The 25,235-nt window shown below is 40.4% G+C and overlaps 1 protein-coding gene across 1 annotated transcript in view; it reads left to right on the top strand.

Annotated features, from left to right (window-relative positions):
* The first annotated feature begins 15,135 nt into the window (after window positions 1-15,135).
* CDH2 (cadherin 2) overlaps window positions 15,136-25,235 on the top strand; it is a 241,712-nt gene continuing 231,612 nt past the window's right edge. Inside the window, exon 1 of the mRNA XM_040264779.1 lies at window positions 15,136-15,892. Within this exon, the coding sequence (XP_040120713.1) occupies window positions 15,833-15,892 (60 nt within the window). The 5' untranslated portion in view covers window positions 15,136-15,832. The remainder of the gene's footprint in view (window positions 15,893-25,235) is intronic.

Here is a 25,235-nt window from a genome sequence, read left to right as displayed (position 1 = left end):
AACAAAATAGCCTGTAGAACAGAGGCTAAATGGCAAGCAAACAAAAACCAGGCAACAAAATTATCTGAGTCAGGCCAACAAAATTAATGAATATAGGATAAATCTTCCTATTAAAAGGCTAAGTGTATCTGATTGAATACAAATAATCCAGAGGCTTAATACTTTTAAGAAAAATCCAAATAATAATTGAAATAATTATAGCTGAGGTGGCAACCTACACAAATGGGACTTAAAAGTGTTCCTATATATTGACAAAATCATAATCACAAACAGTAAAGAAATAAAAATACTGAGTACTAAAGCTTAATAGCTTAAAACACATGAGTATTTAAAATATAGGAAATAGTATTTTAAATACATAACCTTATCTGTCTACCCTGTTAAACATCAAAAGACTATAGATAGATAGATAGACTTATCAAATATTTTTAATATCAATGTCTATATTATAAAACTTACAAATTATATATTTAAGTTATAAATTATCAATTATATAATTATAAATAAGTATATAATTATATATTATAAAATTATAAATTGTTTATTTAACATTTATATACTATATATTATAAATTTTATAAAAATTATAAAACATCTGAACAAGGTAGAACTAATATAATGAATTGGCCAAAAAATTCCATAAGGTGCTATACTTTTTGGCCAATGCAATATATAAGCATATTTGTCTTCTGCTTTCCAGTTGGGAGATAAATCCCCACAGTAGTCTTGCATTTCTGCACATCTTTTGAGCAGAGGCACTGGATGCCTTTATTTCAGACCATCCTTCCAAGGCTGCTTTTTATAGAAAATAACTGTGGAAGAGAGAAATAATGTCTCCCTCTGGAGCAAAGAGTCAGCTTGCTTAAAGTTTTGGGAGATAGAGACAGCACACTTCCAGAACAAAGGAGTGGTATGCTTATTGCCTTTTATAAAAGAATTGGGTTCTCTACACTCAGGGTTCCTCTTCTGTATATAGGTGTCACCTGACCCTCTTCACCTGGTCCTGTGGAAATCTCAGCATGGGGAACTGACACAGAAGTGATGACATTCTAACTATTGCTATTGCTGTGAGTAGTAAAATCCTCTCTGACACAGGAATCACTTATCTTCTTCAAACATTCGTACAACCATGGAAGCTAACTTGTTAGCCATTGAGTAGGGCAACAGCCCAAACTGTCACAGTTCTTGACATTACTAGTAAATTTCTTTCTGTAAAATATGCAAGAAGTATGTATGGCAATAGATACTAGACCAAAAGTAAAGTCAGTAATCCAAAGAAACCAAAATCATGTACTACATTAACTCCACAACAATGGAATGAAAATGTAAAATTTTTGTTACTGAAAATAAGGTTCAACCATTTAGAAATGGAAACACACCTCTCTAAAAACTATTGAACTAGGAAAGAGATTAAAAAAGTAATATACAAAAATGTTCAAACAGAGGTGGTATGCAAAAGTGAATTCTTAAGTATAAATATTTTTCTATGTGTTACAAAGAACCCAAACAAACTAAATTTTAGAAAAAGAAATCAGGATCCATTTTTAGAAAGAAAGAGTTGAGTTACAAAATTAAAATTAAATAGATCCAAATATTTTTTAAAAAATAGAATAAAAGCAAATGTCTAATATTATTAGCAAATGCTAAATAAAATTATGTAAATAAGCACAAAACAATACTTTTACAAGTATTTACTATTTACAAGTATTTCTAATACAGTACTTTTAGAACTAAATAAAATACTACAATTTTTCAAGGGTATCAATATAAGAAAAATATCAACATATCTCCAAATGAATATGAAGTTTTAAAATCATGAATAAAGTCTTAGAAATAGAACTTGACACTACATTAAAAAAATCATCAAATAGGATTTATTTCAGGAATGCAAAAATAATATTACATATTTATTAGCATATATAATTAAAGTATTAAGTCAACTAAGAAAAATATAATCATAATAATGTTTGAGGAAAGCATTAAAAACATTCAACTATCACAATTATTGAAAATACCCATAGCTTACAATATGCCATCAACATGATTAAAAATAGTCGCTTTCATACATTTCTAATGGTTAAAACCAAGGGGGATTTGCATTACATGTGGAAAAGTCAATAATAATTTTTTACATCCTTATTAGAAGGATTTGGTCAATACTAGAAGACATGACCCAGAGCTAAGAGATAAGTAAAAGACATAAAGAACAATGATTCATTTAAAGAAAATTCAAAATGACACCTTATGGAAAACCTGTACAATTATTTCATTTATTACAAGAGAAAAATACTAAAACAATAGCACGTCCATAGGCAGGTAATAGCAAATGAGGAAATAAAAGTATATAAATAATTTCACTCGTTGCAACAAAAATATATAATTCCAAAGATTGAGTTCAAGAAAAACACATTTAACGTATGAAGAACATGAAAAATATTTTGAGAGATAGAAAGGACTATTATGGGAAGACTATTTTACAGATAAAATTATCGCCAGATTAATGAGTAGCTTATTGTTGTGCTCAGTCATATCCAACTTTTTGTGACTTCATGGACTGTAGCCTACCAGGCTCCTCTCTCTGTCCATGGGATTTTTCAAGCAAGAATACTGGAGTTGCCATTTCCTTCTCCAGGGCATCTTTCCAACCCAGTCATCAAACCCACCTCTTCTATGTCTCCTGCACTGGCAGGTGGATTCTTTACCACTGAGCCACCTGGGAAGCCAATTAGTAGCTTAACGCTATTCAAATAAAAATCAAATATGGAGTAATTTAGCCAAATAATACTAAACTTCTGGAAGAGAAATCATGTGAGAATAATATTTTTTAAATAAAGAACAGTAAAAGGAAGAGATATATCTTCTCAAATAGTTAATACATTATAAAGCGACATCAATTAAAGTGGTGTGGAATTGATGCAAATTGGAAAGACCCTGATCAATGAATAGAAAATGATATCTCAAGCCTTTAGTGACTATCCTTGGAACAGCAGGCTAGTAATTAACTGTGGGGTTGGAGGTGGAATTGACTTTCAATCTTCACTTTGCACTTTTCATCATTAATAATGTGGAGCCTAGTGGGCTGCCGTCTATGGGGTCGCACAGAGTCGGACACGACTGAAGTGACTTAGCAGCAGCTTCAGTCGTGTCCGACTCTGTGCGACCCCATAGACGGCAGCCCACCAGGCTCCCCAGTCCCTGGGATTCTACAGCCAAGAACACTGGAGTGGGTTGCCATTTCCTTCTCCAATGCATGGAAGTGAAAAGTGAAAGTGAAGTCGCTCAGTCGTGTCCGACCCTCAGCGACCCCATGGACTGCAGCCTTCCAGGCTCCTCTGTCCACGGGATTTTCCAGGCAAGAGTACTGGAGTGGGGTGCCATTGCCTTCTCCGAGCAGCAGCAGCAGCAGCAACATAAACTTACATTTGAAAAATCTATCAAGGGGCTTGAATGGTCTTACGGAACTAGGGTGCAAAACCCTATGCTGCCAGTAGGTGTCATGATTTACATTATGCGGTGCTGACTAGGTGGGGGCGGAGCGGGGGGAAGGTGGGGAAGCCTGAGCTTCAGACTCATTTATGAGTGCCAAAGATATGAAAGTAAGATAAGTATTCCTATTCATCAGGAGTTAATTCCAAGTAATAATAATTCTTTTTTAAAAAATTAGCTGTCTATGGGAATGCCGTGGCTGCTCAGTGGTTAGGACTATCTTCTTTCACTGCCAAGGGCACAGGTTCAATCCTGGGTCAGGGAAGTATCCCAGAAGCCAAGTAGCATGGCCTAGGGGAAAAAAAAAAAAAAAAAAAAAAAGCTCTCTATTTACTAGTGGTACAATTTAAAAATTTTGTGCATTGGTCTTCTTCAATACAGAAATTAAAAAAAAATGTTTAGTGTCAGTGTTTGATTTTCACATGGAACTTGAGATTTGACAAGAAGTTACTGAAGCCATTGTGTTTTATCAGTTAAGTAATTCACAGCATTGTAACAATTTAGTACTTGTACCAACACCTATAACCCCTTAACAAGAATGTCTACTGCAAATACCCAGCGTGAAATCCTTTTCTCTACTCCAAACACTGCCTTGGAGACCAGGGAAATTTTCCAGGTTTTCTGGTGGCTTTACTTGTTGTTTAGTCTTTTGTTTCATGCGTGTTCATATCTGCAGCTAACACTTGTCAAGTAGCCAGTGTAGGGCTGGGCAACAAATAAAAAGCAATAATGGCGGAAACAAAATGGACGGTTAACAGTCTGAATGGTGTCCATAATAAACAGCTGTGAAACTGCATTACAAAAGCAGGATCTACCCTGGAGATTATTCAGGATACAAACAAACCCTTCTATATTACAAAAGTAGATACAGCCCCAGGGAAGACTTCCTGAAGACCCCTGCTCTACACCAACTAACATCAACTATATTCCTCTGAAGGTAAAGTAGCTGAGAGGTTGTTCTTTCTCAAATACATGTTTTCCTTTGAATCTGATGAGTCTGTCTAGTGTTCTGTGGTGATAGATGACACAAAAACATTTGTTTTTTGGACTAATTGGATGACATGAGTTTCCAAAACTGTTCACTTGACAATTTTTACAAGTTGTTAAGTTCAGGGAAAGAAAATTACTAAAATCAAAGATCAGTTCTACAAAACATAAAACCTAGACTCTATGTAGCTTTAAAGGTTTGGAAGAGTTTGTTTTAAAGTATGAGCACCTCCTAATGGCTGGTTCAGAGCACAAGGCCACTCCATTTCCATTCTCAGAAACTGACATTTAAACAAACCATAAAAACAAGTCAACAGTGTGATTGCTGAGTATCCCTTTGTTCTTTTCTCCCCCACCTGCCCCCTCCTTTATGTTTTGTCTTGCTTCCTTGTTTTTAAGATATTGTAAGCTGACTCAGAAGAAATAACAGAATTTTAAACATAGCATCAATCATAGAACTTAGAAATTATATTAGCCAAGGGTTTTGACTCAAAGGAGGACAAAGGTGGAGAAATGTTTAGTGGAGACACTGTGGTCAAAAATAAATATTTTTCAAACAAAAAAACAAGTTGGGAAAATGGTAAATAAGGATAAAAATATTTAATTTTTTGTTGGAAATTTTGCAGAGTTAAGAATTTTATTTCTGGAAAAATGTTGATTATGATACTGGTTGTTTATAATAAATTTGATATTTCGGAGGATCACATATTTTTTATTGTTAGATAGTAAAGGTTTTTTAAACATTAACTTTGGGAAACTAAGAATAGCAAATATATTTTTACTTTAACTTTCATAATAATCTGATTTTGCTATATTGATTATAGGAGGTGCTGTTGGTAGTCTGAACCGCAGGGCCTATAGAGAAATGAAAGAGATTTCTTAAAGGTGTACATCGTCCAAACAAATGGACTGATTTTGTGATTTTTAAAAACAGACAAAACAATCAAGAAAAAATTATGTACCGCAGAGGAATGCCTTTAAGATTCTGATCAAAGTCTTGGGTTAGATTTTCTAGGCTCCGCTGATCAAACTAAAGTTTCCTGACTTTTCTGATCCTCCCTGCCTTCAAGCAGGACCTATATGAACTCATCATCTATTCACCACTAGCTCTTGCCAGCCACACAAAGTATAAAAAGCTCATTAGTCTTCCTTGTCCATGCTCCAGCTCACCATGTTTCTCCCTCCCCACCAGCGTGTTCCCTGCCCCCCTGTTTCTTTCCCCATAAACTGTACAGAGCTGCTCTAAGTCGACCTGGTGTCCACAGAGCTAAGGGTAAAAGAAACTGATTGACAGTTTGGTCTTGTAGTTTGTTCTCACTCAGAAAAGTTCTGCAGTTTGCACATAATCCTTTAAAAGGTCATCTCTTTTAAGAGTAATTATTTCCTTTATTACGAAAAGTAAGGCTTTTCCCTCCCATATGTTAATAAATGTAGTTACCTCTCAGTGGTTACCTACCCAGTTCTAATGAAATGTAAAACCCGGTACTCTCAGCAGAAGAGATATATTTCTTAGAACTGATCATCTGGAAATAAAAATTTGGGGAAATGATGAATGATTTGTGTGTATCTGTTCAATGGATGCTAATATCCTTGTCAGCTCCAAGCTTGAAATCGTCATGTGGCTAAAGTCTTTATGCTGCTGCTGCTGCTGCTGCTGCTGCTGCTGCTAAGTCGCTTCAGTCGTGTCCGACTCTGTGCGACCCCACAGACGGCAGCCCACCAGGCTCCACCGTCCCTGGGATTCTCCAGGCAAGAACACTGGAGTGGGTTGCCATTTATAAAGTGAAGTGATGGTACCCTGTTGAATAACAAGATGATGAAATTCAACCTCATAAGACTTCAAACAAATAGAAGATTTACACTAAGTGAGAGTAAAGAGCAATTAAAATTCAATCAGTGATTCTCAACACCAGGTATGTTAGTGGGGAAAGTAACAGTGACTGTCCCCACCAGGAACATGAGACATTTGAGGGGCAAGGTACAGTAAAAGTACCTACTGATTCACATACATTTATAGGATACACTTCCCCTAATGAAAGATGTTTTTTCTAGGACATTTTAGCACACACATATAGTATGACAAAATCAAAAAAAAAAAAAGGTTGAAGACAATTGTACTAAATGTTTTAATGAGATATTTCTTTCTCACCTACTCTAAATTTCAGGATTGGATTACCAATGTTATAAATTTGTATTTCATTATTGTCTACTGGAACCATGAAGTACATAGACAGTACTTCATTCTGCATTATTTTGGTTAGTGAGAATGCAAGTGAACACATGAGCGTGAATGCACACCCATGAACTGCTTCAAAAGCAGGTAGTAAAACCTTAAAACACTTTTCATAACTATTTATGCTGAAGATAGAGTGAGTGTGTGTGTGTGCGAGAGAGAGAGAGTGTGCGCACACGCGCATGCTCAGTTGCATCTGACTCTCTGTGACTCCATGGACTGTATGTAGCCCACCAGACTCCTCTGTCCACGGGATTTCCCAGGCCAGAATACTGGAGTGGGTTGAAATTTCCTCAGGGGGATCTTCTCGATGAAGATAGAGCATATACACATATCTATTTTAATTTGAAAACTATAGGGGCTAAAACAGTGATTTGGGCCAACCTATTAATAGTAGGTGGGATTCTCCAGGCAAGAACACTGGAGTGGGTTGCCATTTCCTTCTCTAATGCATGAAAGTGAAAAGTGAAAGTAAAGTCGTTCAGTCGTGTCCGACTCTTAGCGACCCCATGGACTGCAGCCCACCAGGCTCCTCTGTCCATGGGATTTTCCAGGCAAGAGTACTGGAGTGGGGTGCCATTGCCTTCTCCGATTAATAGTAGGAGGAGGTGACACTATTTCTCGCAGAACATGGAGAATGGGGAAGGGGTTCTTAATTAACCAGAGGAGGGGCTGGGTCCCAGTGGGACTTCTAAGCTGCTGCCAGGGACAAGAGTCTTTCTGGAGACTGATGTGTATCTCATCCTTGGGAAAGGGAAGATGACAGACTTAGATAGGGGGAAATATCAGCACTCCAGAAAATCACACATCCAGAAATATCAGCACATCCAGCCTCCAGAAAATCATCTAGAGCTCCTTCTTTCTTTGGTTGAGAAACAAATAACAGATTCAACCTGAGCACTTCTGCGGGGCAGACACTAGAAAGCTCTGAAGTCATAGGAGTCAAGAAAAACTGAGGCAGGGTAGGGTGGCTTATCAATATCTGGGAGGATTAAGTGAAATCTACATATTGAACATTTTCCCCAAGTCTCTCTGACATCAAAGACAGACACAACAATAACCCCTGCAGGAAAAGCCACAGAGAGGAAACCAAGATAATCCGGGGAACAGAAGACAACTTTTCAACAACATGTAAAGAGATAAGAGAAGCTCTCACATCCATGAAATAAGAGCAAGTTTCTAGGAAGAATCATCAGAGAACAAAAAGCTCTGGAAATAAAACATATATCCAACTTTTAAACAGAAAGGCTAGAAGACAGAGCTAAAGACATCTCCCAGGAACTATATTTTGAAAAGAGAGAGAAAGAAATTGTAGGGACGAGGAAGGTAAGAGAGAGAAGAAAATTAACTGATCTGTGAAGTTCTAAAGAACACTTCTAGAAAATGAGAAAAAAATATAAAGAAGCCAATATATATCTTCTTAGTTAAAGCTTCTACTACCTCATTAATGAGTGGATGGTGCTTATTTTTTGACTTACAAACAAAAAGCCATTTTACATCATTTCTACTTTTACAAAAATAATTCGAGAGGGGAATTTTTGAAGTATAAATAGAGTTTTAAGATTGAGAACATCCTCACCAGCAAGCGTCTCAGAGTAAAACTTTCCGTCGAAGAGGACTTGCCCTTATCAAGAGATGTACAAATTCTGGGCGAGGACTGGATGGACTGTTACTTATCAGTTGCCCTGCTGTGTGGCTCTTTCTATCAATTCTAGAGGCTGAAAGACCATCCCCACGCTCTTGTCCAAACTCCAAGTCCTGTGTTTTGTTTTGTTGTAAAAACCGGGCAAATGTTTACTGAACAATTTCCAAGATTATGGCCTCGCCCCATCCTGTAGTTTGGCCACACTCCACATTCTATCCACATCGAATCCCTTCTCACTAGACAGCACAAACCTCGGGTGTTTTCTTTAGTCCCTGCCTTCTTCTGATGTCCATTTGTCCCTGCCTCTGCTCGCCCCTTCCCTCCGAACCCTGGTGATCAGACACCTTAAAGAACTCACCCCTCAACTTGTGATATCAGGGGGCCTAAGTATCCTCAAAGAGTCTGAAATTTCATCTGGCTTGGATAAATACGTTTTGCAATGCAAATACATGTTTATTATTGGCCCTCCTAACAACTTCAGAAGTGAGAATATTCCCATCTCCTGCAAACTCGTTTTTGAAAAACCTTTCTCAGGGATGACTCAAAATAACAAACCTCCCAGAAAGATAATGCTTATTTGTGATAATCAGTTGGCCCTTTTGAGCTATGTAAAGAATGAATCACAGTAACATACATTATAAATTCTGTGATAAATGGGACTATGGTTGATTTTTTTGCATTCACCGTTGAAAAGGAAAACTGGGGTTGTTTGTTTCCGGTGAGCCCTATAAAATAAAGCATAACTCTGAATCATCTGTGAATGATCATGGCACACATAACAATATAATTTTCTCAAATATCTACATGTGAACATATGCTGCTTTTGTAACAGAAAGATAAATATGTTATTTTTAAACTTTTTGGATAAATAGGGGGACACATGTACACCCATGGCTGATTCATATCACTGAATGGCAAACTACTACAATATTATAATTAGCCTCCAATTAAAATAAATAAATTAAAAAAAAGCTTTTTGGATAAATGAAAATTAAAAAGAAGAAAGATTTAATAAGCACTTGGTGGCTTGCTGGTTATGCCACATCATTAAAATGTAACTTAAACTTTTGAAACCGATTAATCATTCCTCTTGTGAGAGCTGAATCCATAGTCTTAGAGAATTCTATGTATTTTATCCAGAACTTCTCTCTAAAGAACTAAATAGGCTTCAGTGACATCCTTTTGTTAGTCCTCTCGGCATTTTTTGAGACAAGTAGAATGATTTCTCTTCTGTAGATGAGAAAACACATAAAGAAATGAAGTGGCGTGTTTAAGATTACTCAGGGAGAGAACACAGGTATTCCAACCCTGATAAATACTTCAACAACTACCTCGATTTTCACTGGAGGAAAGGGTAAATTCAGATACTAAAGATGTTTTACTGTCCTCTCAACACTGACAGCTGCATTTCAGAACTTTCCAGAAGGCACGTCTTTGCTTTTAAAAGGACATGGGGACAAAAGTTTGGCACCACTAAACGTTACAAAAAAGCCTTCAGTGTGATTTGTTTTATTTTCTGAAGAGACATTTATCTTGAGAAGTAGGCCTTCTGACTTTTAAGTAATCCAACGTGGTGCCCCATAAATAACCAGGCTGCTGCTGCAGAAGGTAGATTTCTTGAATATCATGCAAATCAGATTTTCTCAAAGACAGCTGATCTTCAACCAGAACTCATGAAGTCAATTAGGAAACCTGGACTCTGCAAATGAGTAGGCAGAACATGGTTCAAGAAATGACAAGACCTAGGTTCACAGGAGAAAGACTCAGAGAAAAATGAGTCTTAATCCTAGTCTTCGTATCGTCAACTTCCAAGATAACTCAAAAATGAATTCGTTTTCCATTATGAAATCAATGTATTGACTATATTGTTCCTCTGAATAGTTTCACATTCTCAAATTTGTTTCTATGCACCTTATAACCCGTTAAAATTTTTATTACTTGTACTAGCCTGCACATTAGTATTTGCTAGCTTCTCTGATGGCTCAGATGGTGAAGAATCTGCCTGCAGTGCGGGAGATCCAGGTTCGATCCCTAGGTCAGGAAGATCCACTGAAGGAAATGCCTACTCACTCGAGTATTTTTCCCTGGAGAGTTCCATGGACAGAGGAGTCTGGTGGGCATACTTAACACACATAGAGGTGGGCTTCCTTTGTGGTTTAGTGGAAAAGAAGACGCTTGCCAATTCAGGAGACTTGGGTTCGATCCCTGTGTTGGAAAGATCCCTTGAAGAGGGGATAGGCTATCTACTCCAGTATTCTTGCCTGGGAAATCCGATGGACAGAGGAGCCTGGCAGGCTACAGTCCATGGGGTTGCAAAAGAATTGGACATGACTTACTGTATAGATAAAAAGCTAAGCTCCTACTGTGTTGCTCTGTGTTCATTTCAGTCTTTCTTAAGAAATTCTGGTATATTATCCAAATTGGGAATAGGGAAAAAGAATCTTAGAAATCTTCAGAAACTCACTCACCCAAGTTCATGGAGTTTAAGTCTACCTGACTCAAATCCATAATCTGTTTATCACACCCTTCTACCTTCCAGAAAGTGATTCTCTCTCTGTGGTGCCTCTCCCAATACGCGGGCTGCCTGTGAGTTAAGCCCCTCATCATGCAAATGTAAAACTAATTCATTTACTCACTTCCTTTACCATATATACTTCAAGTTATAAATCTGGTGATACTGTCCATGAAAACTTTTGAATTTGGTTTTCAAATACTGAAAAAAAGAGAAAGAAACCTAAGTAATATTTCCAAACCAGAGTGGATTATTTTAAAAGCCAGGATTTTTTTTTTTTTTTTTCCAGTATTGAAACACATCATGTCTTCTCCAGGTGAGGACCAGATGAACGGTTGGGTTGCACTTGGCTCCAGGTTATATCAAAGATATGAATCTTGAAATGCTAGAATCACACTCAGTATGGTGAGATGATCACAGTAAGAAAGGCACGTGAGGATGGAGACCAGTGAAAGGAAATGCAGTTACATCTCCAATCACACCTACTTTGAAGAACAAAAACCTGAGAGGAATACTGGACAAATCCTCAGCATCATTAAATTTTCCTTTAGTTTTTAAAATCATTTTCATTCCACATGGGAGAATTTTTCTAAAGTTAAAAGGGACTCTGTAGGGAAGACTGGGTTTCCCTAGTGGCTCAGATGGTAAAGAATCAGTAAGCAATGCAGAATACCTGGTTTTGATCCCTATGTTGGGAAGATCCCCTGGAGAAGGAAATGGCAACCCACTCCAGGATTCTTAACTGGAAAATCCCGTGGACGGAGGAGCCTGGCGGGCTACAGTCCATGAGGTCATAAGTGTGTGTATGAACAGAAATATGCCTGAAAAATATTAAGTGGGACAAGCAAGTTGTAGAAAATGTAATAGTCAGACACAACTGAACAACTACCCCCCTACACACACACACACTGGAAGACTGGCAGTAAGGCTGAGTCCCAGTCAGTGTTCTCTATTTGCCTCTGGTAGGCTTGTGTATATCTTTAAGCCTTAGTGTTCCTATAAAATGAAGGAGCTGCATAGACCACCTTTACATTTCATTTACAACAGCCTGGGACTCTAAAAGGCCTCTGAACCCAGGGAAGGTCTGGAAAGATACTAAAGCTAGTTGGGAAGAAACTTGCAAATGCCAGAGCTACTTCCTAAGGGAGAAGAGACAATTCTAGTTTACCTTGTAAACCAGGCAAGAAAAGGGAACCATGGAGGAGGGTCTTGAGTCAACATTTGGGAAGGGCTCTCAGCTGGGTGTCAGTAGCCAAGACTAGTGTGTATCCTGTCCCAGAGGTGTGTGTCTGTGTGTTTGTGGCGGGCGGGGGGTAGGGGGTGTGAGTTGCAGACTTGACAACTACTTTTTGCATTTCTCTCCAAAGTCAGGACGCTTTTAGAAAAATACTCGTGTGATATATTTGTATGTTTAGCATCTCGTTTTGAGAATACACACCAGAACATGAAGTTATTCTGACTTTTCCTTGAAATGAATGTTTAAAAATGAATCATCATGGCATTTACACGCATATGAAAACTTGCTATGTGTGCAGGAGTTGTCATTTATTCAGTCTGTCCATAATGTTTGACACAGGTATTCATTTCAGACCTCTCGGAGTAGATCAGCAGCAGTGCCTAGTTCAGAAATCAAGGGATTAAGCTGATTTTCGAGTATGAGCCCAGCCTTAGTTTTAATTATTATTTTTCTTGTGTTCCCCTCTCCCCCAACAATCAAGCTGTTTCTCTAGGTCACTGCCTAGGCCCCTTCAGTCCAGGAGCTGTGCAAGATGATAGAAAGTTAGTCTTCAGACTGGCAAAATCCTGAGAGCTGGCCCAAAGAAATGAATGACCCAGTAGATTACCTCTAGAATGGCAAAATGGAGGTACCATTTGTTTTGGGCACCAAAGTAAATACTAGATCTACTTTCATTAGCATCATATGGATGCGCCAATCTCCAATAAGATGATCTGGGACTAGGTTCTCCTCTCTCCTGGTCAAAGGCTGATTAGCAAGATTGGGCAGAGCATGTGATCAAGCTAAACTCAGGGAAAATTCCAAAGCAATCTATAACCACTGAAGAGTGAGACTCATGGAAGCTGGCCACAAAATTTGTATAAATAAAAAATAAAATGCTGTCAGTGCTTACATGGCTGATTGAAAACCACTGGAGTCAAGAGAATTAGTTGACTGACGGCCATTCCAAAGCAGATTTTGAAGTCACGGTAAGAGTTTTATTTATAAAGGGAACAATTTTTAAAACTTCAAGCAAATAATTCTAATAAGCAATAGTCATTCATACTGAAATCTCTTCTACCTTTAAATTAATCAGAATGGCAATAAACATCAGTGGCTATTGCTGGGAGTGGTGAGACTGTAACTAAAGCCTCAAGTCTGGGATCACAGCTTAATTCTTAGACACAGAGATGAGCTTTATAAATTCCATTTTTTAATACAACAAAGGATATCCCCAATATTGCTGCTAAACGTTTTTCTATTATGCATGACTCCTTGAAAGTGAAACTCATAAATACCCAATAAGGAAAAATTTTAGGTCAATTAGCAATAATGTGAAAATACTATCTAGCAAAGAAGGAAGAGAAAGAACAAGTGGAGCCTTTTGTCTTTAAATTTAATTAACATGATCTTTCTTATTCTTTTGGAAAGAAAATCCAGGAAAAAAAATTGAGTTTCATTTTTAAAAGGCCTACAATATTATGTTTTAATTAAAATTGAATCAACTTCCCTATGAATACTGAATTTTTAAAAGCCGAGCTAGTGACAGTACATTATTAAAAGCTGCATCACTTATGTCAAAGAATTTAGTACTTGATTTTTAGAGATTCATTATCAAGTTCTTAAATGATCAGCATCTTGAAACTCAAATTCAAATAATCTTAGTTCTTCAGTTATCCAAAGCAGAAGAGGAATGCACATTAATTGCAACGAAGTTTGATGATTGCCTAAGAGCTGAAAAGCTTAGGGGAAAAAAAAAGGTATTTTTCTTTACCAGAAAAAAAACTTAAAAAAAAAAAATTACTGACAAAAACTTAATACCTCACCAAAATCAACTGCTCCTCACCCCTCCCTCCATTCCACAAATGCCTGTGACCCAAACTTGTGAAGTCTCTCACTTTTTTGTGTGTGTGAGCCACTCCAAGTTTATGCCTCACAAGGACGAAGCAAAAATCCTTTATTTGGTGCGAACTCAGAATCAGTCATTTTATCTCTTAGATAATCCTATTCTTCAGAGCAAGTTCTGGCTTTTCGCTCCTTCAACCCGCTTTCTTTTTCTTTCGTTCTATACTTTTTGTTGTTGTTAGCAGTGGTTTAGGAAGAGTCAAAGTCCCTTAGACCACTCACTAAAAATTGTGAACAGTGTCACGAACGAATAGAAACAGAAAACGGGAGATTTCAAAGAAAATAACACGCACTCTCAAACCCCCAGAGGGAAAAACAACAAAACAAGCACACCCGAACTTCGCAGTTTCAGTACATCCGCAAAGAAGGGAGAGGTGCCGGCCTCCGCCCTCCCGGCCCGCAGGTGGCTTGTGGCGAGCGCCGCAGACAATGGCCAGGATGCGCCCTGCCTGCGTCGTCCGTTTACTGTGTCTGCCCCTGCCCAGACTGGAAAAAAAAAAAAAAAAAAAAAAAAAAAAACCAGTCTACTCGAAAGAATGACAGAACGTAAAGAGAAGCGTGCGTTAGGCTTCGGAGAAGTCACCCCCCTCCCCAGCCCCCAAAGCCTCATCTCTCTCCGATCCCCATCGCGGTCCAAAAATGAACCTGCCACCCAATCAAGTTCCTGCGCAAGTTCTTTTTCTTTTCCGCAGCCCCTCCACCTGCCGGGGCTGTGCTCCGCGCACCCCAGGCTTCCCTCCGGCGACCCCCCGCGGGCTGCAGCAAAAATGGGGCGCTTCGGCTGGGCGGGGGCGGGCGGCTGCCTCGGATCCGGCCGGCTACCGCTGCAGCTTGGTGGCCTCCGATTGGCCACGACGCGGGCGGGTAGGCTCGGCGGAGGAGGGAGGCGGGGGCGAGGGCGGCGGCGGGAGGCAATCCGAGCTGGGAGCGGGCAGCGCGCGGGGCGGGCGAGCGCGGGGACAGCGGCGGCGGCGGCGGCTCGCCCTGATCGCGCTCGCGGAGGCCGAGCGGGGCGCGCGGGCGGCAGCAGCGACGCGGGGGTGGAGCGGCGCGCGCGAGTGAGCGGCGCGGGCCGAGAACCGGCGCCCGGGCAGCGGGGGCGGCCGCGGCGGCAACTGCGCGGGACGGAGCCGCGGCGGCAGCGGCCGCGCCGACCCCTGGCCTCATCCCCGCGCGGCCGAGGCCGGAGAACAGTCTCCAACTCTCCGGGGGGACCGGCAAGGGGCGCCAAGAAGCGGTCCTCCGCCCCCACGCAGCGGAGGCGCCGGTCGGCAGGACTGCTGCCCTTTGTGGGCACAGCGCGCACGGCCCCGAGCGCCCTCCCCGCGGCGCTCTCGCCGGCGTCTTCGCCGTGCCCGGCGGCCCTGGAGAGGGGATCCGGAGGAAGCAAAACCCCGAGCCCGAAACCTCGCGTTGCGGAGCTCCTGGGGAGCTCCCGCCGCTCAGCTTGCACCTCCGCATCTTCCACCGGCCAAGGTCCCCGCCGCCTGCATCCCTCCTGGCTTCGTTGCGCTTGGGGCCGAAGCAGAGCAGTCTGCGCTGCCACCGCGGCCACACACGCACACACTCACACCCTCACGCGCACGCCCGCCTTCTCCCCCGCCCCCTCCCCAGCTCCTTGATCTCGGTCTGTTTTATTACTCGTGGTGCGAGTCCCGCGGACTCCGCGGCCCGCTATTTGTCATCAGCTCGCTCTCCATTGGCGGGGAGCGAGGAGCAGCGGAGAAGGGGGTGGGGTGGGGAGGGAAGGGAAGGGGGTGGAAACTGCCTGGAGCCGTCTCTCCGCGCCGCTGTTGGTGCTGCCGCTGCCGCCGCCTCCGGCTCCTCGCTCGGCCCCTCTCCGCCTCCATGTGCCGGATAGTGGGAGCGCCGCGGACCCTGCTGCCGCTGCTGGCGGCCCTGCTTCAGGTACGCGGCGGTCCCCGCGGGCCGGGCCGCGGGCGGGGTGGGGCGGGCGGCGCCGGGTCCCTTTGTTCCCCGCGCCGCTGCGGGGCCGGGCTGCGCACCCGGGAAGGGAGGTGCCGCACCGCGCGGCCGGGAGCTGCGCAGACACGAGGCTCGGGCCGGGCGCCGGAGCAGGGCGCCCGGGGCCAGCCGGTCTCCCGCGCCTCTCTTGGCGGGTGCCCAAATGGGCTGATCACAGTCTCCCCACTGCCCCTGTGGGGATCCAGCCAGTTCCCGGGGGGTGTCTCTAGGCAGCAGAAGGGTGAGCTAGGCTAGCACTCCGGTTTTGCAGTTTTCTACGCTTCTCACCCCTCGCGTAGCACTTTGCTCCAATTTTTTTTTTTGTTTATTTCTGCAGGGATGGGTCTCGAGTTTGCAGTCGAAATTCTCACTCTGGTATCTTAGTTACGGGACTTGCCTCCACCCCACCTCACCCTGGCACCCGCGCGGCTCCCGGTGCCCGAGGGCTCCAGGGTCCTATTGTCTTTACCCCAGCGTCGAATTGCTGGCTATTTCTGTTTTCCTACACTTGCAATTTTCTCTGTCCGTCCTACCTGAAAAGAAAACCTCGCTCCCTTGCCCAAACGAGTCTACGCGGGTCCGCGCCTCCGCACCCAGCCCCTGGCCTTGCACGCCCCTTATCCTGCCGGGCGGGGAGAAGTTCCGTTACTTGGCTATTTTTCCTCTCCCTCTGTCCGGCTGCGTCTGCTCTGCGTGCGTGCTGGGGGCGCCTTGACCCGGAGCCTCCGCACTTTTCACGCCTTCGGGAGAGCGCCAGACAGCTTTTCCCTGGACTCGGTACCGGGAGGCTCCTCGGCGGCGGGAAGCACCTGCTCCAGGCAGGTCTCAGCCTCCCTCCCCACTCCGCGCGAGTCCTCTGCCGGGCCGAGCGTCCAACTTTCCCGCGGCGTCGGGCCAGAGGATGCCCCGAGGCCCCTCTTGGCCCGCCAGCGGGGTCTGACGAAGGGAAGCCGCGCGCCGCGGCCGAGACCCCCCGCACTGGGCGGGGTCCGGCCGGGGGTCCCGCTGGTGCCGCCGCGGGCGGTGGGGGCCCGAGGTGGCTGCGGGAGAGGGGCGTATCCGCCCTCACGGCCTGAAGGGGTCTCGGGGGGGAATCCGCCCCAGGGGGTCCCAGCGCACCGCCGACGGCTGGGGGTGGCCGGCCGGCGACTGCTCCAAAAAGTGCGAGCGCGGCTCGGGAGTGCCGCTGCGCCCGGGGCGACCGGGGCAGGGACAGATGGTGCGGATCGCCCCCCTCCGTGGTCATCACGGGTCAGGGCCTGGCGCGCTCCGGCCGCGGGCGCCGGGGGCTGGAACGGATTGGCGCCCGCGGTCTCGCGCGCTCCCTCCCGCCGCCCCCTAGAGGGGTGTGGGCCGCGCCGAGCCCTGTCCATGGTGCGCCCGTTCCGCGCTCGCCTCCCCCGGGTCGCGCTCGCCTACTCTCAGGCGCTCTCCCTCCCACTGGCTCGCGGGCCGCCCAGGTCCCGCCGTTCCTTTCTGCTTTCTTGGGTTTCTCCTTTTGTTCTTTCCTCTCCTGCTGGTCTCTTTCTCTCCCCTTCCCCCATTCGCCAGTCCGCCCCCCTCGGCTCTCTGCAGACGCTGGGGTTTCAGAACTGTTCCAGTGGACATTTTTGGCCTCTGCACTTTTGGGGAGTGGATGGAATTTCTTCTAACTTGGGGGAGGAGACCTGCCAGTCACTTGCTAACAAAAGTACCTCCTGTTATAAAACCGCCCTTTATTCTTGGAGCGCACACTCCTCATTCTTTCACCTCCTGGCAGTTCATTTATTGTTTCTGCTTTTAAAATGGGGTTTATTGAAGAGGTTAGGCTGAAGGGGAGGAAGGAAAAAAGTGCTACTTCAAGTGTTTGAAGTTAAGGGGAAAAGAAGATAAACTTAAGAATCCTCCCAGACATCAGATTTAAAAAACAAATACGTCGTAGGTTAGAAAAATCTTGTTTTAAAAAACATGTTGTTTTGAACATCATACCATGGTCTTACTTATTTATAGACAATTTATAGTAAATCCTAAGAGAGTCAGTCCAGCTCTGGATGGTATGCTCACTAACTTTTTGATCTGAAAGTAAGTTTTAATTGAATATTGTGCAGTGAAGTTAGGATAGGAGGAGACGTTTCTTGGTCACTAATAACCAAGGGACTAATTGTTCACGTGACTAATCTGTGTACCACGGAACAATCTCGTTTCCTCTTTGAGTCATCTGCTTTGAAACCAGGTGTGGATTTTGCAGGCCATTTATTATTTTTTTTTAAGCATTAAATATATATATAATTTATAAACGTCAAATCGACCACTTCCCTTTTGTGTTGCATGTTCTTTCTCAGTTTATTCCAGGCCAACCCGAGGTTGACTTTCAAAAACCTCGAGGAAAGGGGAGATTAAAACTTTGTCATCAAGTTATTTGGGTAATTCATGGGTATGAGTCAAGCAATAACACTGAGTGATTTACAAGGTCATTAGAAGTGGAAGCAGAGCAGTTCATGCAACATGAGTTTTAGGGTTAAGTGTGCTGTGTGGATTGTACACACCGAGATTGGAAATGACTTTGTGCTAATCTAATGGTCTGCTTTACATACTGGGATAACATAGATTTATCTGCAATGTGAAAATGGCCCCTCTCCACTCTGCAGTCCTCTGCTTTTTAAAACTCTTTTTTTTTTTTTTAAGCTTCAAACCAGACTAAGGAGTCAAAGAGTTTTATAAAAACGAATGAGTAAGTTATCAGTTTAGATACTGAGCTGCCTTATTTTTTCAGACCATTTAAAGAAGAATAATTAAATATTCAAAAGGACTTTATGCCTTTAATTAACTGAAGTGTTCTTTGTTTTACTTGGAACACTTTTATTTTCACTTTGAGAGAATCTTTACTAGTTGAGTTACTCTGTTACCTAGATTTACATAATTCTAGTCAATTTTGCATATTATGATATTCAGCTTTTAAGATTTTCTCTATTCTTGCTCATTTTAGCTTGAGGCATTAGCATTGTCCTCTAAAAAAGAAAAAAATGCAGAATATGAGCATTAAACTTCACTGATCAAGGGATATCACAAAGTTATGACAAGCTTTCCTTTCATACAAGTGACTTTCAAATCCTTAAATAGATTTATCATCAAGGAAAAAAGATCAATTATACTTTTACTACCCATCCAGTCATGAATAGGTTAGAAGCTTGCTTTGTTTTTCTGGTTCTCATTTTAACTGCATAGCTCCATTATTCTATTTTAAATACGTTTGTATGGGTTATGAAGCATCAAAGAATCACGTTAAGTTTTACAAATATTTTAGATTCTTAGTCTTATCACACAGATTTCTGCTTTCAATGCTGAATGAGGACCTATGAAAAAAGGTGCACAAACCATATTAGGTATGGACTTTCATGGCATTAATTTCAATACATAAAATGTTGGGGGGGGAGGCTTTGTTTTAGACTGGAAAATCTAGGATACCACAGTCATTTTAAGAATAAAACATTTATGTGTTCTCTATGTTTATTTGAATTTCAAGTTCCTTTGAAAGTAAGAATTAACTTAATTGGTATTCACAGTTTCTTCTCCTTATGTGTATCTTTGCCCTTCTTAAAACTTCTGGCACGTGGTCATTACTAACAGGTGGTGTTGTTGTTGTTTAGTTGTTAAGTTGTGTCCAACTCTTTTGCCACCCCGTCAACAGTAGCCTGCCAGGCTCCTCTTGTCCATGGAGTTTTCCAGGCAAGAATACTGGAGTGGGTTGCCATTTCCTTCTCCAGGGGATCTTCCCGACCCAGGGATTGAACCCACGTTTCCTGCCTTGCAGTGGATTCTTCTACCACTGAGTCACCAGGGAAACCCCCTTACTGACAGTAGTGCACTGCAAATGCACTAAAAGCAATTTGAAAAATAATTAGTGTGTCCTAAAATATTATAAGCATATCTTAAAATGATATAGATATACACACAAATTAAAATTACATATAATTTTTTAGGCCTTAACTGCAAGTTTAGAATTTACTTGCAGAGTATAGTGTCATACTTTTATCAAAGTCTGCCCTGGCCTTCTAAAAGTTTGGACTGAGATTTTAAGGGGAAAGTCTTAAGATAGTTTGTATTTTTTACATGTAGAGATTCAATTCTATTTAAAACAGATTTTTGGTGACAGTGTGTTGCACCAGACTGTCCTTAATTTCCGTTTTCATTAAAAATCTTCAATTCTTAAATCTGTTGTGCCTCATTAAGCTTTAGGGTTATTAATCGGGAAATGTCAAGACTTAAACCAACAGTTAATCTTGCTTTAAAATGCCTTTTAAAGAAATCCTGAGTAACTCAAATCCCCATCCTATTTTCAAAGGGATAGTCTCAAGTTAGAAGAGTGATTTTAAAGAAAAATCAACTGGTTCAAGAAATATAGTGTTTGTATCTACTTTCTGTGGATTTGCCTAAGTTAACATTATTCAAATTTGCTCTTTTGGCTCAAATACAAGAATTAATCAAGTTTAAGCACTGCACAGACTTGTGGTGAATTTTGTCCATCCGATAGGATAGATTTGGAATTTAGATTTTGTTATTTAAGTAATTATTTCACATCTGCCATGGGTATACCTTCTAGAATCTGTTTTCAAGTTGGCTTTAGAACTGTAAGTTGAAATATAATTTGTACCAACAAATCATTACGCCTCCCATTTCTGTTTGTTTTCTTCTGCAAACTTACTTTTGTTTGAATTTTTCAGTTAATTTGAGCGGATGCTAGTCTTTGTGTATTTAACTAAATGTAGATAAGTTTTAAATTAAACAAACCTATTCATGCCAGGGAGGAAGAAGATACAGATAAATATTGTAGTAAAAGCTACATCTTCTACACATATAAAGTGATGAGTTTAAAGCAGGCAGAAGGTGAATTCAGGATCTAAATGGGACCTTTTGAAAAATTTGAACTTTATGATTTTGTTGCAATCAAGTTTTTAAGCTCTATTTTAGGTTGTGCATGAATAGAGCTCAGTTCTTCCTTGTTACTCTCTTTAGGACCCAGAGTACTTCTTCTCTGAGCTTCCAACTGTATTTTACAGCACCCAGGCTCTTGGGTTGCATATATATACACACAGTATAGATGTTGAGAACTGCTATCCACTGTCCCCCACAACGTTTATCACAGTTTGGCATGAACTATCAACTGATAGTTAATTGATAACTTTGTGTGTGTCATCCAAGGTGATTTGAGCAGCAAGAGTAAATAATACCTTTGTTCTGGGCAAGTGAGCTGCCTTGACATAGTGTCAAGGGCAAGAGCAAGGGTCAAGGGCAGGAAGCCTGAGGTTCTAATCTGGTCCAGATGTAGTTTAGTCTCTTAAACTCTGCTGACCTCATTTTCCTCAATAATAAAACCATAGGCCTGGTTGGATTAGTTGATCTCTAAGGGACTGTCTAGTTCTCTGACTCTTGGGGCTGCTTAAAATATCCCAAAATGATTCCCTTTCAAAGACTTTGGAATGACTTTAATTTTTAACCTGAAATGCAGGGATTTTCAGGTACTCAGAAGACTGAGTATGCTTTTTGAGGGCTGCTGACACTACTTTATTATATATGATAATATATCATTCAGCACAAAGAATATAGCCCTTTTGGATGAACCTAGAGATTATCATATTAAGTGAAGTAAGTCAGAGAAAAATGTCATATGAGACCTCTTATATGTGGAATCTAACAAAATAATACAAATGAACTTATTTACACAGCAGAAATAGATACACTTAGAAAGTACACTTACAGTTTCAAAAGGGGAAGGGGGGGTTAAATTAGGAGTTTGGGATTAAGAGATAACACACTACTATATATAAAACAGATAAACACAAGGACCTATTATTAGACCTATCTCTACTGATGGGCTTCCCTATATAGCACAGGGAACTATATTCAGTATCTTGTAATAACCTATTAGGGAAAAGAATCTGAAAAAGAACATGTACATATATATATATGTATTTATGTTTAACTGAATCACTTTGCTGTACAGCTGAAACTAACACTTTGTAAATTAAAAAAAAAAAAAAACTTAAAAAAAAAAAAGAATATGGCGCCTTCACCTAGCAAGTTCTTCTCTAGTCACTTTTACAGATATGTTTGTATTTGTGATATATATGTGATATTTACAAATATAGGTATATGCATTGAGGCACTGTTTATAATTGCAAAAGATCAGATTAGATGACCTCTGAAAGTCCATCAGTAGAGACTGATTTAATAAATTATGAAGTAATATGCAGTCAGATTTGAGAACCTCTGGTTACAGTCAAGAAAATTATTGTTAAGCCACCTAATGTTTTTGGCATACTCAGGTACCTAGAAAAGCTTCAGGTTAGGACCACCGAAATCATCATTGGGATTTCAGGGCCTCTGAATGAAGAAGAGTTGGATGTAGACCACAGATAGAAGCTATTGCTTAATAGAAAATTAAGCAGAGTAGAAATAAGATGAAGATGACCTACGAGAACATCCTAAAGTTGAGTTGAGAACAGCCTGTAGTAGGCTGAGCTTATAAGCAAATTCAAGAAAGATTGGCTAAATATACATAAATATATGTAATAGTTTCCATGTTGTATCATGAAGTAACCACACTAGCTGAGTTAACCACCTGAGAGATTATACTGGCTGGTTAACCCATGATATTTCTTCCATTCTCTTGACTGAATGAGTACTTAATTTTTCATCTGTTCTGAGAGTGAAAAAATTATCTAAAGTAGACTTTACCTAGTACCTAGAACTTGAGATTCAGAAAAACATTAGTGTTAGAGTCGAATGTTTTGGTCTACACTCTCCAGTAGGGAAGCTGTTGAACTTGGGTTTTTCCCAGGTAGCATTGGGAGAGTGTGGGGCTTTAAAACAGCTTGAGTCATTTAAAAGGAGGTGCTATTATAAATACAATATGGCATTCATAATCGAGTGACTTGGAGAAGTGTTTGATCCATGATCCATTCTTAGATTTTCTTTTACAAAATATACCTGCCTATGCTAAAAATAATAGGCAGTAATAGTGTACTTCTATACTACTATATATTATAATTTTAGTATTGTTTTTATGTTAATTTAAAAAATTAACTTGACCATAGCATGTTTATGTACAGTCATATATTTTTATGGCTGTAGTTTTAATATTTGCTTTTGTGTTTTTTAAAAAAAATTATACTTGATATTCATCATTTAAAACTTTGATATGGAATTTTATATATACCCCAATGCTGATATATAATGTTTTGTTGGATTAAAGAATTAGTGAAAAAAAGAAAAAGTTAAAGGATCATAATTTGGAATCTTTGTTCCAGATATTATTGGAACTGAAAATGTGAAATGACTCTTTTATCCTTACTATTAAAATAAGTTTTGAATTTATTCAATGTGCTTTAGTGTTGAAATTTGTAAAATTTTGGAAGAGGGAAATCTAAATTGTAGGGACAGGAAATAGTTTAATGGTTGTCTGGGGCTGGACATGAAGATGAGATTGGTTACAAAGGCACAGGAGGTAATTTTGGCGGGGGGTGGGGGGTGACAGAAATGTTCTAGATCTTGATGGTGATGGGTTGATGAATGTATACTTTTTGAAACTTTTTGAACTGTACCCTTAAAATGGGTGCATTTTTATTGTATGTAAATTATACCACAGTAAAATTGGTTAAAAAATAAATAATGATTCACACATTTTTAAAAAAGTATATAAATTCATATTATTACTTCCAGTAAGGATTCTAAGAAATGCCTTTTCAGTGTTTTAATTTTTTTCCCAATAGTCAATTCTAAGACTTTTAACAGTTTATTTTTAGTAACTCAAAAGAGCACATACACCAGATAAAACTATTTGAAACTTCAGATAATTTGCTGCCATCTCTTCAAATATTTTTTTTTAAAAACAGTGTCTGGTATAATAATACAAAACCTTAAAGATGAAATATTTTTAATTTCAGGGAAGAAACTAGTAAATTACCTTAGTTAATTATCTCCATAACCTTGTGACATAAATAAATAAAACCTTGTGGTTTTATTCCCATTTTATAGAGATGATGAAAGAGAAAGTCAGACGGTCTGAGTATTTATTGTGAGAATCCTGAGTGGAATGATATCTCTTTATAGCAGAGTTAAGCCTGACTGCAAAGCCCATGGTTTTCTCCTTGATATTCAGGGAACAAATACCACAGTAGAAGGAAATTTCAGTTCCTCACTACTGAGTTTATAAGATTTTTGTAAAATAGTTAACTTTTGAGTTTCATTCTTTAATTTTGACCTTAAATATTTTGATTTATTTTGACCTCTGAAACCAAAATTTAATACTTGGTTAAGATTTTCATTATATATATATTTCTTTTTTTTCCTTAGAGAAGAAAAAATAATCCCAGGTAAATGATTCATAATCAGTTTCATGATGTTCTTCAAATTATCTTGATCAACAAATAATGTGTTGATAAGTACTCAAAAAATAATTTCTGAATGAATTTTGGAACTTAAAATACTTTGTAAGAGCCACAAAAACCTCACCCAACTCACATTTTTTGTTGTCTGGGGTTTTTGTGTGTGTGTGTGTTTTTTTTTGAAGCTATGTCTGTTCAGTGTTCTTTTCTTTATAAAAGTACATTCAAGAGATTCTATCATTAAGTAGTAAAATATTTTAATGTTTCATGGCAGGTTTTCCATGTTTGAATAGTTTGAATTACCTTTTCTCCCACAAATGAAATTAGTTGGCATCTTTTAAAAATATAGATGGCCACACCTACAACAAGTATATGGGATTGTTTTGTGGGGTTACTGAGTACCCACTGATTTGTTTGCTGCTCAGAAAGCCTAGAACTATTTTTTTTTTGGTAACTTGACCTATTGTCGGTGGGTGGATACACTTGGCTTGACTGTAATTGCAAACTAAATGTCTCTTAGTTGGGTCAGGGAGCTGTTAAAGCAAACTCTGAAATAAATGACTTAAAAAAACATTAAATTTATTAAGTTTGAAGAATATGATATAATCCCTTTGCTTAACACAAATCTTTAATAAACCAGAGGCTGTGACCACTTTAAATTTTTTTTTCTTTTGTTGTCTTAATTGGTTAACACAACAGTTCAAAGTCTGCAGTTCATTCTTTATGGCTTTCTGGTCCAGTAAGTAAAGAGAAGTGTGTTTTCTGCAACCAAAGTATTAGGCTTTCATAGCTCCTTTGGTACCAACAAGAGCATCTCCAAGATTAGGTTCTCATGTCTTCTCATATTTCAAGGAATTCAGAATTTAAATTTCACACAGTCACACTCACCCTTTATGGAAATAACAGATGTATATGGGACCATG

Source organism: Oryx dammah, unplaced genomic scaffold (assembly GCF_014754425.2).
Source record: "Oryx dammah isolate SB20612 unplaced genomic scaffold, SCBI_Odam_1.1 HiC_scaffold_22, whole genome shotgun sequence".
In the NCBI taxonomy this organism is placed as follows: domain Eukaryota; kingdom Metazoa; phylum Chordata; class Mammalia; order Artiodactyla; family Bovidae; genus Oryx; species Oryx dammah.
This window is presented reverse-complemented; position numbering and strand designations above follow the sequence as displayed.